The sequence below is a fragment of the Macrotis lagotis genome, chromosome 1, assembly GCF_037893015.1.
Source record: "Macrotis lagotis isolate mMagLag1 chromosome 1, bilby.v1.9.chrom.fasta, whole genome shotgun sequence".
NCBI classification, from domain to species: domain Eukaryota; kingdom Metazoa; phylum Chordata; class Mammalia; order Peramelemorphia; family Peramelidae; genus Macrotis; species Macrotis lagotis.
The window spans coordinates 121,265,566-121,286,402 of NC_133658.1; the positions used below are offsets into that span (position 1 = coordinate 121,265,566).

Genomic DNA, 20,837 nt, shown 5'->3' on the forward strand with positions numbered 1-20,837 from the left:
GTCACCAATCCTTGTCTAAACCCATGGCCTACATTTAGTCTTCTGCAAAGACTTGATTGACAAGTCCTTTTTAATCAATCAGTCAATCAGTAAACAGCATTTATTGAAGATTTGTGCTAAGTGCTGAATATACAAGTGCAAAGAATAAAAATTTCTACTCAAAGAATTTTTATGCATCCTGAATTATTTGTTTAATGAACAAATTAATTTCCACAGAAAGAACTTTACAGGGTGGCTAGGTGGTGTAGTGGATAAAGCACCGGCCCTGGAGTCAGGAGTACCTGGGTTCAAATCCAGTCTCAGACACTTAATAATTACCTAGCTGTGTGGCCTTGGGCAAGCCACTTAACCCCGTTTGCCTTGCAAAAAACCCAAAAAACCCCAAAACTTTACACATTGGAGTATGAGATATCCCTCTACTTTCATACAGCATTGTTGTTTCTCCAATAGTTTATCATTATTCTAATGAGGAAGACAACAAGCACATAGATAAGAATACGTTGCATAACTATATGATGAATAAATAGAAGTATATGTAAAAATAAATATATAATAATTTGGCAGAAGTAAGGAAATAAACATTTATTAAGTGAGGCATTTTATTAAGAAGGGTATTGAAAATATCATCTTCTTTGATCCTCACAACTCTGTGAGTTACTCTTATCCCTATTTTACAGTTAGGGAAACTGAGAAAGGTATCAGTTAAAGGACTTGTTCAGGGTCACACAGCTAGTAAGTGACTGAGGTCAGATTTTAACTCAGGCCTTGACTCCAGGTTCAGGGTTCTATTCACTGTTCTACCAGCTGTTTTTTTTAAGGAGATGGAACCTACTGGGTCCTTAATAAATACATACTTCATTCTTTTTAATATGGAGCACCAGTGGGGCATGTTATTGCCTGCTTCTTTACTTGACCAGTGTCAGACCAGATTCTGAGACTTAAGAATTTCTCAATCACTCAGTTTTATTTTATTGATCAGGAGCTCTTCATGTATAAAATCAGATATATACTTATTATGGTCACTGAACATAGAACTACTGGTCATTACAGGACATGAGAGGGTGAGAGCAGATTGACTGATATGTTTCATATTCCTTATAAGGAAGCCCAGGGGGATTGTTGGCAGGCATCACCCCTTGGTAGCTTTTTCAATCTTTCTTCTTTATTTCTCTGATCATTATCTAAAATCATTCTCAGTTTAAAAGAGCTTCCTTTTGGCTCATCCATGTCTTCTGAAATGTAAGGGGAAGACACTAAAGGACTGATAAAATATCTCAGACCGAATGACTACCACCTCTCAATTCTTTCTCAATCTATTGCTGCTATACTAGTTGCACCATTCTTCCTTCCCTATTTTGAACCATTGGTGAATCAGTTCACTCTACACTGACTTCTATATTTAAATCTCTTCTGTCCACCCTATAGCTCATTCCAACCTTGAATCATCCCATCTGTGACCTGCACTCTATTCATGAGCTGCTGAACAGTTAGGGAAAACCATGAAATCTTGCTGATTGAACTATTACAAATTTAAGTTATGTGATCTCTCTGGGCTCTCATTGTAACAAGACCCCCCTCCTTAATCAATTCACTCTTCCAGTCACTACAGTGGCTTTTCTAATCCTTTTCATACTTCCTCAAGTCTTTTATGCCCTTTCTCCCTGTCTCCATTCTCAAGATGAGATATTGCCTCATTCTTCATTGAAAAAACTGAGGCCATTAGTTTCCTCTTGCCCCCTTCCCCCATGATCTCCTCCTTCACCCCTGACTCACTTGAAGACATGATTCTCCTTGCCAATACAAACTCCTTTATTACTCTCTTGATGCCATCCCAACCCATCTTCACCCTCTTGAAAATCTTCAGTGTCTAACTATTGTTTTCTTCCTTGCCATCTATAAACATGTTCTAAATCTCTGAACAACTAAAGTTGAAAGTTATTTAAAGGGTAACCAAGCAGTGCATAGTGGGTATGAATAGGTTTAATATATTCCAAAGAGAGGCATAATGGACATCTTTAGAAAGATGGGCAAATTGGGGGGAAAAAAGAGATGAGATGTTTCCAGAATGAGTGATAGGTGATGGATAGTTTGTGCACTCCATACAATGTCAAGTGACCAAGAAGACTGATCATGTTTGGAAGAATGTCAGTGGAGGATTTCTATGGATAGGAGTCAGATAAACTAAGCATGGGTGGGTTGTCATAAACATTGTTGGGTAGAATATCCACATGGATCCTCTTAAAGTGTGAAGGAATTTAAATATGAATCTCCTGGTTGTGTGGTTTAAATATGAATCTCCTGGTTAAGTGACTTCCTCAGGGTCACACAGTTAGTACATGTCTGAAGTCAGATTTGAACTCATGAAGATGAGTCTTCCTTGCTCTAGGCCGCACCTGGCTGCCTGTCTGTCATATAGTAGGTGCTTAATAAATCCACTTCTTATGTCCAAATAAGTCATCACTGGTAATATATTGCAGTCTGTTTGTTACCAATATACTCTCCATTGCCTTTTCGGTCTCCAGAAATGATTCTTCCAAAATTGTGACATCCATGATTTATAAGTATGAAGTATCACCTCAACCCAGGAAAACAAAACAAAAACACAAAAACAACAAAACAAAAAACATGTATTAAAAAGGTCTTTGTTTCAAGGAGTAGTTTGGGATTACAGGAAATATTCTTTAATTTCCTATTCATTGTTCATTTTCAGTTTCTTACTAATATATATGGGGTGATGGACCAGATCTCTCTATTTTATATCCCATTTTCATATTCCCTTAACCATGTGCTTTCTTTGCCCATGTAAAAGGTTAAACCAACCCCTTTTCTGATTGGAGATATCACGAAGAAGGTTTATATGATATTCCCAACTTAAAGTAATCACCTCAAAAATGGAGATCATCACCATCTGTGGGGATTTCTTTTTCCTCCATAAGCCCTGCAATAATGATCATCATAAAATTGACATAGGGAATAATAGAAATAGACAGTATTAAAGTTTGTTAAGTGCTTTACAATTATCTAATTTCATCTTCACAACAAACTTGGGAGGTAAATGCTATATAATGACTCCTACTTTTACAAATGAGGAAACTGAGACAAAAGTTGTGTCTTGACCATTTCTGACTTCCAGACTCCAGGGGAAACTGTTCCCCATAGTTACTTCTAAACAAAATTTAAAATAACAAGTATGGCATTTGTTATACTCTTTCACCAGTGTATACCTCTCTCTTTACTGATCTATTTATTAGTGAATGAAAATCTCAATAATCACAAGAAAAACAACAACTTAAAAACAGAAAAGATTTACAAATCAAGGCTGAGAGTCTAACAGACTTTAAGTTTTCCAGAGTCTTGTTGCATTTGACCTGTAAAAGTTCCTGCCCTAGGCTTTATTTCCTAACTAAAGAATCCCATTTTTCTCCTTAGCCAGTTCTCTGGTTGATTTACTTGGGATTCTTTGCCTTAGTAGCCTTTCCGAGGGTCAACAGAATTCCCTAAATGAAGAGACCACAGATTACGCCTCATACTATCTGCTGCTAAATTACTGCTTTAAAGATTATTAATTTTTTGTCATCAAAGGGTTGAATTACCTTAGTTTCCATAGGATTGTTGATGAGACTCATGACCATTCAAGGAGTTAAACTATAAAAGCCCATTACTTAATATATATCCATTTGGGATTTTTGATGTAAAGATCCTGGAGTGGTTTGCCATTTCCTTCTCTGGATCATTTTACAGACGAGGAAACTGAGACAAACAGGGTTAAGTGACTTGCCCAGGGTCACACAGTTAGTACATGTCTGAAGTGAGGTTTGAACTCATGAAGATGAGTCTTCCTCACTCCAGGCCCAGCACCTGCCTGCTGGTGCTTAATAAATGTTTATTGATTGCTTTTATTCAATTACAGGAAACATTAAGGACAACCAAAAGGCAGGAGACTTAGCTTACCTTTTTTGAACTCACCTCACTCAGTTTATGGCTTATTTATGTGATGCTAACTGCTAGCAAGAGAACATCTAAATCCTGAAATCTAAAGACTAGACTGTGGAGTAAGGTTGAACTCCAGTCCTGTCAGAAGAATTCCTTGTGCTTGTGAAACCCCACTGAAACATCATTTCAATAATGATTTTGTGTTAAAAGGGGAATTGAAACACTTTTGTAAATAAATGAGGCTATTTTAAATTCCTAACAATAATGAAACCATAAATGAACCATAAACCACCTTTTTGTTCGTCAGGCCTTAAGTTTTACACAGATTATACCATGTAACCACACTGTAAAGAAGCAAGGAATATTTTTCATTGTTCTTTCTCTGCCAGATTTACCTGGATTCCCCAATGCTCTGGCTTAGATTTTCATTTCATCCAGGTCTTGCATCCTATATCAGGCGTTCTTTGTCTGGTAAAAGTCAGAGTGACTGCCAGCACAAAGTGAATTTGAATTAAATTAATTAAAAAACTGTTTTTAAACATCTTAACTCATTTGAATCCATAAACATACTTCTTGGATCCATGGATACTCTCTTCACAAATGCATATTGTAACTCAACCAGTTCCTTCTGGTCCTGGCTCATGTTCTTTGGACTCCTTCCAAAGCAGATCTAGCCAATGCCTTGGAGGTCTTTTTTGTCTTTCAGTATTTTTTGGAAAATAGTAGAACAGTGGATCTTCTCAGTAGGTGGCATAGTAGATAGAGTGCCCTACCTGGAGTCAGGAAGACCGAAGTTCAAATCCTGCTTTAGATACGAGCTGCCTCTTAGCCCTATTGTCTCAGTTTCATCTATAAAATGAACTGAAGGAAATGGTAAATCACTTCAGTATCTTTGCCAAGAAAAACCCTAAATGGCACATGAAGAATTGGACATGACTGAAACAATGAACAGTAACAACAACAAAAGACCTTTTCATGTATAATTCTCTGCTCTTGTTCCATAACCAACTCACCTCCTTTTCTCATCATACATGTCCTTGATAACTTTTTTATGTTGTTTTTTGCATGAAAGTCACTGTTAGCAAAATACTTTTTGTTTTCTGAACCCTGCTGTAGTTTCCCCATTATTCTCTAGATCAATTGTAATTTTGATTATTATGACATTGAATTTGGTGATTCACAGTCCCATAACAACACTGGATCAGGTTGAAATGGTGACCATCTATGTTAGGGAGTAGTTTGAGAGCTTTTAAAATTTCACATAATTTCCTAAATGCAAGCCAGACCTCTCTCACCTTTCTTTGATTTTAGGCCCAACTCACTGTCCATCAGTAATATCTGTTAATGTCTAATACTGACAGACTCACTGAACACCCATCTATATATCATAATCAGGGCACTATAAAGAACACTATGCATTCACTAATTTTTTTCCTTTATGGACTATAGGCCAACCTTTTTTTGATGTTCATGGATTTACTTGAAGAGACCCTTTATTGTTTGTTCCCTGCAACAACATAACACAATGTCTTAACTAAACAGAAGCATCTAGAGAACTTCACCCTCAAGTAAAACAACTTTTTAAAAGATACCACGTAGAATACTCTGTATCATTATGGGTCTATTAGTTTTGACCCAGGCTTTGGACTTTCCCCCTTTATTTCATATTCATTTGCCCTTCTCTCTCTACCTTCTCCCACCTCTGCTCCCAGAAGATGGTAGGGAAGTAGTTGTAAAGCAAGTACCTCATACTAGGGAATAAAGATCTCATGAAACATTAAATTAATCTGATAGATTCTGGCATCTTAAAAGGTCTGACGGGAAAAGTTCAAATTATTGGCTCTAAAGGAGGCTAAGGGACATATGAATTTGATAAATATGTCATCAATTCCTAAAGTTTGAATTTGGTGGTATGAGATTACTGACATTACTCAATAAAATTTCATTTGCTAGATATCCTAGCACTTTCCTAATTCTGCTTTTCATGTTGTAAAAAGGTCATATACATGGAGAGAAGGGAATACTAATGGCTTAAAGAAAACAACCCAGTCAAATGGTCATTTTTAACTTTTGCCTTGACTTGCCTCTTGACCTTGGAGTAAAATGAGGCTAAGAAATTAATTTCCCTTGTTGGGCAAGTCATAAGAACCAGAGATCTCTTAGATAAAAATATTATCAAGTTTCCTCCTTGAGGCTGCTGCTGAAGTCATAGCTTAAATACAACCATTACAGAATATTCACAAATCCTTAATTCAGACTATTTCATATAACTGCTGAAGGGACACCATTAGGTCCTGGTGGAAGGAGCTGAGATTCACAATTCTCTCAAACGTAAAAGGCAGAATTTAACAACTTAGGTCCGGTCCTTATAAAGAACCAAGGATATTTGTGTGTTTGAAATTACAGGTTTCTAGGTTTCATAGGAATAATTTTATAGTGATTGTCCAAGTAGCTTTATAATGAAACTTCTGTCAAGTTCTAGTTATATTTTGATAAATTTTCTTGGTAACTTTTCCTGAGGCAACATTATACTAGTATGACAGTATTTTAAGCTTTCATTTTCTCAGGAATCCAGTTCATCTACTCTATAGGTAAATTTTACTCTGTGTACAATCTAGAGGTTGGACATGTTGAAAAGTTCCCTAAGACTTGGATTGAAGAAGACTTGAGTTCGAATCCCAGTTTTGTCATTTTCTATTTACTTTCCCCAATTGGGAAAGTAATTTATAGTCACTCTGAGGTTTTAATTTCTTCATAAAATGGAGGTATAGAGGCAGCTAGGTGACACCAAGCCTGCAGTCAGGAAGATATCTTCCCAAGTTCAAATCTGGCATTGGACACTAGCTATGTGACTGGGGCAGGTCATTGTTTACCTCAGTTTCCTCATCTATAATATGAGCCAGATAAGGAAATGACAAACCACTCCAGCATCTTTGCTAAGAAAACCCCAAATGGAGTCATGAAAGATCAGATGTGGCTGAACAACAAATAGGGATCAATACTGGGAAAAAAATAGTCTTTTCTCAGTCCTCCTTATTCTTGCCTTCTCTGTAGCCTTTGGCACTGTTGATCCCCCTTCTTCCTTGATACTCTGCTCCCAAGTCTTCAGGACACCATTCTCTCTTGGCTCTATCTGACCACTGTTTGTTTGTCTCCTCTGCTAGAACCTCCTCCATATCATGCCCTCTTAAAGCAAATATCCCTTAGGTTTCTGTCCTGGACCCTCTACTCTTCTCCCTCTGTATTTCTTCACTTGGTGATCTTGGATCTGACAATCTTTATGCTGATGATTTTCATATTTACCTATCCTGACCCAATCTCTTTGACTTCTAATCTCACATCTCCAACTACTTTTCAGACATCTCAGGCTGAATGTCCAGTAGTCATCTTAAATTCACTATTCCCTCTAAAGCCTCCCTCCAGACTCCTTTGCCTCTTATAAAAGGCACCACCAACCTCCCAGTCCCTCAGGCTCACATCATAGGGTCCTCACCCCCCTCATCATTTCATCTCTTCAATTTGCCCCCTCCTATCCTCTGAGGCTGTCAGCACTCTAGTGCAGGCCCTGATCTCCTCACCCTTTGATTATGGCAAGAACCTGCTGGTGGGTCTGCCTACCTCATGTGTCTTCCTATTCCAATCTATCCTGCAAGGTGATTTTCCTAGAGTACAGGTCCAGTCATCATGTCCCCACTCCACCCCAACTTCCAGTGGCTTCTTAATACTACTAGCAGCAAATACAAATAGCTATTTGGTATTCAAAGCTCTTCACAACTTGGCTCCTACCTTTCCAATCTGGCATGTTGTCCTCAATCTGACAATACCAGCCTGCTGGTTGCTCCAGGAACACCCTCCACTTCATTTCTGGGCATCTGTCTGGCCATCTCCATGCCTGGGGCACTTTCCTTTTTCCAACTACTGACCTCCCTGGTTTTGACTCCTAACTAGAATCCCATCTTTTTACCCTTTTCAACCTCTCTTAAAACTAGCATCTCCCTTCTTTTATTTATTTCTTATTTATCTCATCTATACTGTAAACTCCTTTAAGGCAGGGATTGTCTTTTGCATCTTTTTGTCTTCCCAGCTCTTAGAATAATACTTGGCACCCAGTAGGTGCCTAATAAATGTTTACAGACTGATTGATCCTAAGTGAAGAAATGCTTTGGAAATAGAAAGGCCTGATATATTGGATGTAAACTTTTCATCTAATTGAAATGAATTCTTCCATTCCGTGATATAGTTTGTTCCCCGCCCCATTTCTCATTCCCATCTCCTTTTTCCATAACCAAAACAAATAAAACACTTTAAACCAAAAGAAGAAAGCTTCACATTTCTATTTTGAAAAGTGTTTACTTACATAGTTTGAATAAATTAAATTGCAAAAAATTAGCTATGGTATAGCCCAAACAGAAATGATTAAAACAAATACAATATAGGGGTTGATTTCTTTGTTGCATCGGTCACAATGCATGTGAACAATCTAGAAAATTTCAAAAACAATTATATTTCTATGAAAAGGGTGTAACAGCAGTTACTTATACTTATAATACAGGTTTCCTGACATGCATTTCCTGAGTGAATCCAAACAATTGTTTTTTGTTTTTGTTTTTAAAAAAAAAACAAGGAAAATTTGACAGCTGAAGTAAAATAGTTCATGGCTTCTAAGCAAAAGATTCTTTTTTGTTCTTTTTAACTGAAAAAAATCAAAGCTATGCTACAAAGTACAGGAATTTGCTATTGTCAATTTTAATTATATACCTTTTTTTCTTAAACCAAAGGAAAAACATCATTAATGGAAAAACCTCAACCTAATACCAGAGTATGCTGATTTTAAAACTGTGCCATGAGATCCTTTTTTTGAAGTAGCATACCTATCTTTAACTTTCATGTTTACAGTACATGATAAAAGAGGAATTTTTTTTCCTGCTTCTGAAAGCAGAGTTTAAATGCTGTTTTGTCTTATGAACAGACTTTGTGTACAGTCTCTTTCAGTTTTCCTGCCACTGTTGTTCACTATTGCCTGCTACAGTGTGACACTAAAGTGGTCACTAATTGATCAGTGCTTTGTGGGAATATTGGATTTGAACTTGATTTTTCACTGAAAGTTCTAATGTAAATCAACTATTTTGAGGACTTAAATCCATAGGGTTTATGTACTGGTCTTCTGGATTCAAAGACAAACATGTTTTTACCACTCAGTCCTGTACTTCAATGTCTGTATCTTTACATTCCCAAATCTGTAGATAAGGCCAAATGTAGAACATCCAATTTAAGCATCTCTTTTTCTAAAAAGTCAAGTCACTCTCCTCCTTGCTAATTTATGCAGTTTCTAATTATGAAAGATTTTTCCAGTGAACAGATGAACCACAGTTTGTGTCTAAAAAAAAATAAACCTGCCGAATGCTGCTAATACTAAAAACAGATTAGTTATCATGGGAGAAAAATATATAATCTAGATTAAATTGCATATTCAAAGGAGCATATAAAATGTTTCTTAGTGATAAGTTCTTTTATTATAGTACTACACACTAGAGAAACATTTTAGGAAAATCCTTCCTTATTATCTTTAATGTGGTTAAAAACAAACAAATCTTACACAATGAAATTTGCATGAATTAAGCTTTACAAAGCATTCTACTAAATCTACCAAATTTAACATTATTTTTGATAAAAAAAAAGAAAAAAAATTGTTTCATAATGTTTTTCCTAACCTTGCAAAATCCCTGCCCCTCAGCTAGTGACTCAAAGCATCCACGCCAGGGATGTTACACTACTGGGCTACTCTAACAAATACACTCTCAGATATTTTCTATAACAAAGATAAATAGAAAAAGAAAGTTAATGTACATGTTGTTGTATTTTACAATGTTTGCAGCCAAACTGTAAACTAACATAGTTTGAACCAACAGTACCTCAGTAATACAAAACTTCTCTCTTAGAAACCGAGGATGAGTGATTCAAAAAACACAGAAACAAAGGCATTGAATTAGACTCTGCAATTCTTCAAAATATATACTCAGACAAAGAATATGGAAGTCTGGAAATGTACCAGATTCCTTTGCTTGACTTTTCCAGACTTTGTTCAGGAATTTTTGTTGCAAATACAAAATTTTTATTTTTAAAAAAAGTCTTCATCTTAATGTAAATGATCAAAGCAGAGAAATTTGTAGACAATTGGTGGGAAAAACCTGCATCACTTAGCTTATAAATTGAGTGCCGCCTTAACATGTGTTTCTTAGTCTAGAGGTCCTTGGAATATAAGTCTGATATAGCCTTGCTCACCGGCCAGCTGATGTGCACAAAAGGGGCAGGCCGCGTGGAAAGTGTGAGTGCCGTGAGGGAGTGGGATTTGAGACCAGTAGGCAGTTGTTTTCTCTGAACAGACGTGCCCACAAGGGCTGAAGGCATGGGTCGGAGGGCCTGCATCCACGTAAAATCCAGCTTCACAACCAAGCCAGAGGGGGACATAGGGACCAACCGACCTGCACATGGGGCACTCGCGGTCCTTCCCATCTCTCTCTTCTTTGTTTCCCCAGTTGTGATAGCCATGAACATGGCCACAGTTCAGATAAACCCAGGGCTGTTTTTCATCGACGACATCTTTCCTTTTCATACTAGGAAAAGCAAGTGTGTTGAAGCCAACAGGGCACTGAGGCCGTGCAGCATTGATCTCCTGTCTCAAGGCTTCCAGATGCTTCACTGTTGGAGTGTGTGAAAGGCCTTCTGCTGTCCGCCACAGCAAGGTGGCTCCACACAGATCGATCAAGGAGCCGTCCTGCAACTGGTTGGTTTCAATTTCCACCTGAGGGGAAAGGAGCAGGGAAGGGAACAAAGAAGCAGAGTGAATCTGACTCCACCATAACCATTTTAGTTTTGGATATTACTTATAAAGAACACTAAATATCCCATAATTGCTGTTTAGGAGGTTATCAAACCGGGGCACAGCATAACAAAAGAGATATTTAGAAATGAAGATGTTGTAACTTGAGATAATAACATATGCTTTATAAGTTGAAAGGTAATAGTAGATAATTGAAATGGCAACAATATTTTTAACCAGCTTAAAAAACCAGAGGTAAAAGAAGGGAAATCTCAGACCAAATGTAGTTCAGTAGGATAGAATTAAACAACACCTAGATTTCATCCTTTGAAGCTTTCAATTTAGGAAAGTTTGGATTTCAAAATGACATAATAAATGAAAACTCAAGAAGGAAATCACAAGAATGAAAAGATGAGTTATCACTTAGTATCATATTTAATATTTTTATATTTAGTATAATTTATATATAAGCCTCATGCATATAGAATTGGTAATCTTGTGTTTGTAGGTGTAAAGAACTTTGTTTTTGTAGGTGTAAAATATAGAACTTATTTATTTCATGTCACTATTGATAGTCGGTGTCTTCTTGATTGTGGAGAACTGAATAAAAAAGTTCTCTCCAAACTTACCATTTTTCCTCTTTGCTGAGCTGATCTGGTTTCACGTAGACTGAAAACATTTCCACACACTGAGATCTCCCTCCACACCCCTGGTTTAGAGTCTTCAGTAAAACCATTGCGTGGATGCATAACAAGGACTCCATTTGTGGTCAAACCATCCATTTGCCCATCTGCAGTCTTCCACTTGGCAGCCTTTTCCTAGGAGAAGAGCAACAATGAAAGACAATCCATTTATCTGTAATAATGAATTACAAGCTGTTATAAATGTAAAGTCTGATTCAGGAAAAAAGATTTTTTTACCCCAAGAAAGATGTTCTTGGATGAGTCAAATCCTGCGGCATAGATCCTGGCTGTGAAGGGGGGGTTCCGTTCACAGATGATTCTACAAGCAAATCTTGAGATAGTACTTTGCACTGACTGTGTATCAGAATTGCTTTGACTTCCAGGAACTGTATCAGTTACCACAAAATCAATGGGGCTTTCAGTAGATCGTCCAATCTGGGTAAAAAAAAAAAATTATAAACTCTCTGAAGAAAACATTAACATAATGGAGAAAATAAAAATAGGATTAGAGCAAAGTTACCACTCTCAAATATGGAATCATTGTATCTTTAAAATTAACCATTTTGAAAGAATATTTCTGATATAGTAAACAATTGGAAACATGGTGTTTAAGTATAGGTCTGTGACATTGAATTGCTATAGAAAAATCACATTTATCTGGAATCTTTCTAGCAAGATGAAGAATAGTCCCTTTTAACATCAAAGTTTATTTTTAAATGTTTATAATAGAAACTTAACATGCATTCTATATACTTCCCTGCCATCTTAAAACATATACAACTGAACCTTTTCGTGATTTAGGATCATTGCTAAATGCAGCCATTCTGAACAGCACTATCTGCATTGTTAAGTCCTTGGAGGCTACTGAGGGGTGTTTATAAATGCATCCTACATTCAGTGGTCCTCAAAAGTCCTTTTTTTTGTAACTACTACATTTTTTTGTAACTACTACATTTTCTGTTTCTAATATATGTTTTTATGTAGGGGCACGAAAGGGTTTGTTAGAAAACTGGACACAAACTCAGTTTGGAAGGGACCTTACAGAAGTTTCTTAATGCATTTTTAGTGACATCAACTTTGGCTATTCAGAATGTGTGTGTGTGTGTGTGTGTGTGTGTGTGTGTGTATGTGTGTCTGTCTGTCTTTACCATCATGCTATTTTCATGTTATTTTATAGTTTACCAAGTGCTTTCATAAGCACATTCTCTCATTCTATCCTTATGTTAAGCAGTTCATGTATTGACATTCTCCTCTCCCTGCCTCATCTCTTCTTAAACATAATGAAAGTGAGGCTCATAAATGTTCAGTGACTTGAACAAGACAAGATCAACAATCTAGTAAGGGAACTTAGATTTTCTGGTTCCAAAGCCAGTGTTCTTTCCATTATACATTGCTTTATTTACTATTTCAAAAGTTCTTTTCTATACTTTATATAGATGAAATTACATGAAAGCTCAATTATATGTAGATATAGACCTTCTTAACACTTTATTGTTATACCAGGTTAAATGTCATTTTTCAACTGAAATTAATTTTATTCAGAGGGCTGCCTCTATCAAATAATACCATGAAACACTTTTCCAATTAAGTTACTATCTCACATGTTTGCTTGTTAGTCTAATTCACTAGTTCCCATTATGAGACAGTTTAATGAGAGTTGAAAAGTACAGATATTGGAGAAAAAATAATTTTCTAACCAAAGCAAGGATTTAGAAAAGACATTTTTTGCTTCACTGAACCTTATTAGTGTTATATTAACACAAAATTAATTGTAGACAAAACTGTACCATTTGGGGGGCTGGTTTTATCTACAGGAAAGGTATGAAGGCTTTCACTCTATCTTTTTGAATAGCATTAAACTCAACTTCTGCTTTATAGGTATGAATAGACAGGATGTCTTTCTTGATTATTTCTAGCTTCTTGTGTATCTGAAGAAATAGTACCAGGCTTTATAAAGTCATCTCATGATTCCCAAATTTAAAAGATCCTGTGTGCCAAAAATTTATTGTGTTCAAGGCCTTGAGATTGGTGAGGAGGATACAAAAAAGGAAAAATGCAGATTCTCTGCCTTCAAGGAATTTATATCTGATCGGTGAAGAAAACACATATAACTAGAAGGAGATTAGACTCACATACACACACACACACACACACACACATTATAAAGTGATTGAGAAGGATGGAAATCAAGAAAGGTTTCATGGAGAAGTCAGCACTTGAGTTGGGTTTTCTAGGAAGTGGAAGTGAGGAGGGAACATATTTTAGGCACAAAGGACAAAAAGCCTGTTCAGAGTTCAGCGATGAAGTGTCACATGTGGAGAACACAAGAAGATTCCTATGGCTGGACCACAGAATGCAGGAAAGAGGAGCATCTATTTAAGGCTGGAAAGAGAGACTGGGGCCTGGCTGGGGAGGGCTTTCAAAAGTTTGTATCTTTGCACTGAAGTAATAGGGAGTCACTGGAATTTATTTTAGTGGATGCAGGAGTTGGCTAATCATGGTTAGACCAATATTTTAGAAAAACTACTCAGGCAGCTGTGTGGAAGATTGACTGAAGGGCTAAAAATTTGAGGCCTTGATATTGATTAGGGAACCATGGAAAAAGTCCAATGAGAGGTGGCAGAAGGCTGAATGAGGGATGTGAGTACAAAGAAGGGGTCAGATGTGAGATGCAGAGGTAGAAATAATATGATTTGACAAATCACTGCATATGTGAGATGAGAGAGTGGAAAGCCAAGGATAACTTCTAGGTTGTAAACCCAAGAGTGATGTTAGCATCCCTGGAACAAAGAAAAAAGCTGGGGAGAGATGTAAATTTGGAGACAAAAATAAATTTTGTTTTTACTAGAATGAGTTTGAGATAACACTGGGAAATCCTGTTTGAAATGTTCAACAGTTAGTGATGGGTAACTGGTGCTGGATGTATATATATATATATAAATATGTGTCTGTGTGTGTGTGTGTGTGTGTGTGTGTGTCTATGTATGTATATTGAAAAATTTTAGTGAACACCTAGAACTGGAGGGGAAACTGTATAAAAGGTGTTCTGATAAGGAAAATAAGAAGGATAATCAAGGTAGGAGGAGAACCAAGATAGCAGTTTCATGAAAACCCAGAGAAGAAATAATGTTCAACTATGAAATGCTGCAGAGGTCAAGAAGGATGAGACTAATAAAAAGTCACTGGATTTGGCAAGTTAGAAGACTGTTGGCAATTTTGGAGTGAGCAGGTTCAGTTGAGTAATGATAGAGGAAGCAAACCCAAGAAGGACTGAGAATTGAGTGGAAGAAGAGGAAGTGGAGATAATGAGTGAAAACAACTTTAACTTGGAATTTATCTGTAAAAAGGATAAAAAATATAGGATGAAAACATGAGAGGATGATGGTAGGACAAGGAATAGGGGAAAGCTTGGTATTTTGTAATCAGCAAAAATAAAAAAACAAAAAAACCCAAAAAATCAGTGGATAAGGAGAAATTGAAGGCTGTGCTGAGAGAGTATGTGTGTGTCTAAGACAGTAAGTGAGACAGATGGGTACAATAGGGGAAAAAAGGCAGAGACAGGGAGGAAATGAAAAGAATGGCTGTTGTACCAATTTTCTAGAGGAGATATAAGGGGATGGGATAAAGGGTGAATATAGAAGTGTTTGCGTTGGCTAGAAGAGTCAGTCCATCACAGACTGGAATTGAAAAAGGTAAATCAAAAACAAGTGGGGGTGTAAAATATCAAATTCCAAAATGAATTACTAATATTACTAATTATTATTATTATTAATATTATTACTAAAATTACACTCAACCTGAAATTTGATCCTGCTAACTATGAAAGAAAATAGAAGATACATGACTTAACTGATTGCTTTTAGGGAGGACACAATGAGAGTAAAATATATATTTCTTTTGCCAGGTATGGTAATTACAGTTGGAAGCTATATTTTGCTGACAAGAAAACCTACTGGTCCTAACAGACAATGAGGTCCCAGAAATATTAAGAGAAAGTCAGAGACTGATGATATAGCAGAGGAGTTTGTACTGTGAGTAGAACAGAATATTTTGATGCAATATGGAAATATCTAGTTTTCCTACCAACCAAGTCACAACAAAGTGTTTATATTAGGATGAACTTTCTAATCCTCTGAAAGATGAATTTAAAAAAAACTACATTGAATGGCAACTTTAACTGGTTGCCAGTGAAAACCTCCTAATGTTAGAAATTAGTTCAACTTTGCTGTGGGATCTAACAAAATGTCTGAACCAAATTTTTTAAGGCTGCCATTTTTTTAGTAAAAGCAAAAAAGTATATTAAAAAGGAACATCAGATTCAAACATCTACCTGCCCAGAGGCTGCTTTAACAAGGGTTCCATAATTCATTAAAAGTATATTTTGAAAATCTTCAATGAGAATTTTAAGTACTTAAGGTTTATTTTTTTTCTATTTTTATCTCAGAACCCCTTTTAATTAATTAATGAATTAATGAACCACAATCAAGAACTTAAAAAATTCTATTTTTAAGCTTGGTTGTTAAAAAATCCCCAAACATTCCAAATCCAAAATTAAGGATGGAGCTCTGATGAAGTTTATTTACAGCTGTTGCAGCTGAAAGTGATCTCTGTCTTAGCAGGGCCTTTAACTAGTAGCATTACCATGGTAGAGAATAAGAAGGTAGAACTGATTACAATTAACTCAATTTGCAATCAATCCCCTCAAGATAATCCCCCGGGTAGGGGGTAAGAGTCACAGCTCTCCTTTTGAGAACAGCATTAGTCCTTATCAGGTAAAGTGCTAACCACACGAGGACTTGTGCAAAACAAATAACCGACTAATATATAATCTAGTATGGCTTTGTTTTAATTAAGAGTATTTGAAGATGAAAGCAATAAATATAGATTATGTTTTTTAAATTTCAATTTTAATAGGAATTTTTAACTTCATTAGAAGAATAATAGAGCAAAGTAGTCATTTTCCTAAAGAAAAAAATGTAGATTTGGATACCTGGAACATATCAGTGTTGCTGTCATGGGTATATTCAACCACCACTGTCTGAGCTCGAGACAAGGTATAGGATATGCTATGTTGGTCCTTATTGCTTATTGCCTATGAAAGAAAAAGTAAATAGCACAAATAAATAAAGAAATAAATAAATGAATGGATAAATAGCATGGAAGACAATCATAATAGAATATATATCAAACAAGAAAGATATAATTGTTACATAAAATAAAAAATAAATCTGGTTAATTTTTGTTTTTCCCCTTAAGTTGGGACTAATAGTGGTCAATAATGGAATTATTTTAATTGTATGATTGGTTTGATGAGGGAAAAAAATGTAAAAAACTATCTGCGCTAATCTGTGGAATAAGATTAACTCTTGAAACACAAAACTAGCATCACAAACACCACAGCATCCTCCAGACACACAAAGACAAATGGTACGCTAATATCTTCTTATACATGCCTTAGATCTTTATAACCACAGAATATAAATTTTAAACATAAAATCAGATAGCTTAGATGTTAGTCATGCAATAAGTGCAATAAAAGATCTTGAAAACAATGAATCAAAGTAAATATTTAACTTCTAATTCTTAATAAGATTTAAAAACACATCATAAATTTTGGGGGATCTACCTATCACACAATAATAAAAATTAAGTAATCTAAACCAAAAGATTACATGAAGACTGAAACAGTTCTTAAAACTTTTAAAAAGATACTCAAAAGCCTAATATTAGACATATGAACTGAAGAAAAATCTTTCTAAAACAAAAAGAATAAAAAGTTAGAATAAAGTTGTAGAAAAGAAGATTTAACAGGTTCTCTTAACCACGCTTTAAGTCTCATAGATGTTGCTATGAGAGATATACATTAATGATACCAAGTGTTAGCCATATGCTGGCTAGACATAAAAAGGTATGTAGAATGACTGTGCACCACAAAAGGAAATAAACATGAAGTTGATGTGATTACAATTTTGTACAGCAAAGAAGCTAATGAAAAAATCTGTTTCCTGATTAAAGTTTCAATCCTGTACATTTTTACTTAGTTTCAAAGTGATGGCTTATCTGTAAGTGATAAAACATGAGGACAGAATTTTATATCAAATACAAACTACATTTTAAAGTCAAAGTTTGATACTAAAATACTTATTAAAAAACAGAAATTCTAAATATTTTTCAGCTAATTCTACTTTGTTTGGTGATGAAAGTTTAGTCCCATTAGGTCCTTGGCAAGGTTATTACTGGGCTGAAAGCTAAGGTTTTGGATGCTAGTCCTAGATTCTTTTATGCCTGAGTAGTAAGTCCCTTTATAAAAATTTTTCTTCATTCAACAAGAATTTGTAGTGTAAGAAGCTAATAGGTGCCAGGCATAGGAGAAAGGGACAACAACATGTATATAGATTAAATAAAAATACAGAGTAAATACAACACAATGGGGAGGGGGAACAGGGAAAAGAAAGTCTTACTACTTGAGGGCCCAGGGATCATTCTTGTGTAGGAATAGATATGTTGAGAGTCTTCAAAGAGCCCAAGGATTCCAAAAGGCTTAAGAGAGACAGAAGAGCATTTCAGGCATGGCAAATAGTTGGTGCCAATGGCATGAAAAAAATTTCATGTTCAAAGACTGCCATGCAGGCTGGTGGAACTAAGCACATGGGAGAATTATGGCTTGAGCAATAAGCCTGGAAAGCTGGGATGGAGTATAATGCCAAGCAGAGGAGCCTGAGTCTCCTAGGCAACAGAGAGTCAATGGAATTTCTTAAACAGAAGAATAACACAGTTCAATGCTTTAGGAATATTAATATGGCAGCTGTGTGAAAAATGGACTGGAAAGACTAAGACTCCAATCCAGAGAAGATGAAAATATCTAAAAATGGCATTTGTCATGTCAGTGGAGAGAAGAGCACAAATAAATAAACGTGATGGTGGTAGAATTGTAGAATCAACAAGTTGTAGCAATTGATTCATTTTTTGGAGAGGAGTGTAAAGAAGTTATATACTGAAATTGCAAAATTCAGTGATTAGAAGGATGGCAGTGACCTTAACAGAAAAAGGAAGGTTAAAAAGAAAGGACGGTTTAGGGAAGGTTATATATAGAAATAATGAACTCTACTTTGGACAACCAAGTTTGAGATGCCTATGGGATACCCAGTTGGAAGTGTTCAATTGGTAGCTGGAAACATGGGATTTGAACTCAGGAGAAAGAATGGGGGTTATAAACAGGGATCTCTGAGTTACATGTACATATGAACTCTGATGAGATGACAGCAAGAGAAGGTCCTGAAAGAGGAAAAAAAGGCTTAGGGCAGAGGTTTGGGAATCACCCCTGGACTCAGTTAAGGGATATGCCTTAGATGATCTAGCAAAGAACAGTCGGACAGATAGAGAGACAGTAGAGATAGAGACAGTTAAGAGAGAACTATATTACAACAACCCAGGAAAGAAAAAGTATCTTTCTGGATACAAGAAGAAGGGAAGGGGGTGGGGTGAGATGTCAACAGTTTCAGAAGCTAAAGTGACATCAAATGAATGAAACTCAAGTATAAATGACTTTGGCAATTAGGAAATAATAGATTTGGAGATACAAGTTTCACTTGTATTACAAAGTTGCAAGCCAAAGATACAGAAATAAGAAATGAGTGAGAGAAGAGGAAATGGTGATAATCAAATTTAGCTCAATGAAGAAGACTTGGCTATATTCACAGGCAACAAGAAGGAGCAAGTAGATATAGATGGAAAATATTGGGGGGAAATGGAATGACTATGAAGGCAAAATGCCAGAGAAGACAAGAGAGGGCAGGGTCAAGACAGATGAAGAGAACTAAGGAGTAGGGCTACTTCTACATCCCCAAAACAGGAAAAGAGATTAGGGATAATGTCAAATGATTTGGTGATGTAGAGAACGAGGAAAGAGGAAGCTCTCTATTTTCTCAGTAAAGAATGAGATAAGGTCCTCTAAAGAAGGGGATTGGGGTAATGTGAGAGATGAGAAGATGAAAAGGTTTGGAATATATGCTATGGTTGAGTCTGATAAACGGTGAATTTTGTAGTCAGTTAACTGACTCTTCATGACCCCACTGGGGGTTTTCTTGGCAAGGATACCAGAATGGTTTGGCAGTTTCTTCTGCAGCTTATTTATGAATGAGGAAACCAAGGCAAAAAGATTGAAGTGTTCTGCCCATGGTTGTACAGTTAGTAAGTTTCTGAGGCCAGGGTTGACCTTAGGTCTACCTGATTCCAGGGTCAGCACTCTATCCGTTGTATCACCTAGCTGTCCAAATAATGAATTAGAGAAAAGTAAAAGGACTACTTTGTAGGAAAGAGGAGAGTTGAAAGCAAATAACATACATTTGTAGAAGGGCCAGTGAGCAGAGATACACAACTTCCTCTAATGTGATTCAGCATGCATATAGGAGAGAAGGCAGATAGTGGTAATAATTCAGAGTTGGCATTTTGAAAAAAAAATTTGATAATAGGACAAGAAAAAATAAATTTAAGCATAAAGGGCTTATAGTTGAACTATATAGTTGAACTACTTAATTATAAGATCAAGACTAGGAAGAATAAAAAAAAGTAAAGCCAGAAGTTTAGGAAACTTAATTGAAGAAGGGCCTGAAGTTCATAGAAATGAAGAATAGGTGTAGAAGGAGTAAAGCAGAGGGATAGAAGGACAGATTCCAGTAAGACAGAGGAATTTCAGAGTTCTTCATTATGGAAAATAAAACATTGAAATGGTTAGTAGCTAAATTGTGGCCATTTTTGAGTATACCTAAGGTGGAGTAATAGTAGGTCTTGAGAATTGAGGAAGTTCTTTAACTGAGAGGTAACTAATGTGTTTGAGAGGACAAAAGTCCCAAGTTTAAAGGGAAGGATACTCATGCATGTAGAAATATACACCATGTCAATTTATCCTCCTCAAAATCTAGAAGCTCCCCAAATTTATTCACTAATTTTTTTCACTAATATATGCAATATAATGATCACATGCTCTGATCATTCCTTTCTTCCTGGAAAGGTAGGCTAATTCAGTGGAAAAGCTAGCTGTGGTCTAAGACCTCTATTTTAACAATTGGATGCAAAAACAACAGAACTGTTTCTTGGGCAGGAAAAAAATCTCAGTTTGAAGAAGATGCAAGGATTCTTGCTTTGGGAACCGAGTGAATTAAAGGCAATACTTATGATATAGCATCAATACAAATATTGAGGCTGCTCATTAGGAATGGTAATCTAAAATTATACACTAAAATTGCACTCTAGTTACAATCAAATATGATTTTTTATTCTTTTTTACAAAATTAAAATATATACTTATTTATTTTTTGGCAAGACATTGGGTCACATAGCTAAGTAAGTATTAAGTGTCTGAAGCCATATTTGAACTCAGGTCCTCCTCACCCCAGGGCTGG

The 20,837-nt window shown here is 36.0% G+C and overlaps 1 protein-coding gene across 3 annotated transcripts in view; it reads right to left on the bottom strand.

The window, feature by feature from the left end:
• Nucleotides 1–547: 547 nt before the first annotated feature.
• The window catches only part of PELI1 (pellino E3 ubiquitin protein ligase 1), a 75,448-nt gene continuing 55,158 nt past the window's right edge, over nucleotides 548–20,837 (bottom strand). For all 3 annotated transcript variants that reach the window (XM_074207203.1, XM_074207215.1, XM_074207208.1), the window contains 4 exons: nucleotides 16,427–16,528; nucleotides 11,674–11,871; nucleotides 11,383–11,571; nucleotides 548–10,735 (listed from right to left, as the gene is read on the bottom strand). In XM_074207203.1, the coding sequence (XP_074063304.1) occupies nucleotides 10,169–10,735; nucleotides 11,383–11,571; nucleotides 11,674–11,871; nucleotides 16,427–16,528 (1,056 nt within the window). In that variant the 3' untranslated portion in view covers nucleotides 548–10,168. The remainder of the gene's footprint in view (nucleotides 10,736–11,382; nucleotides 11,572–11,673; nucleotides 11,872–16,426; nucleotides 16,529–20,837) is intronic.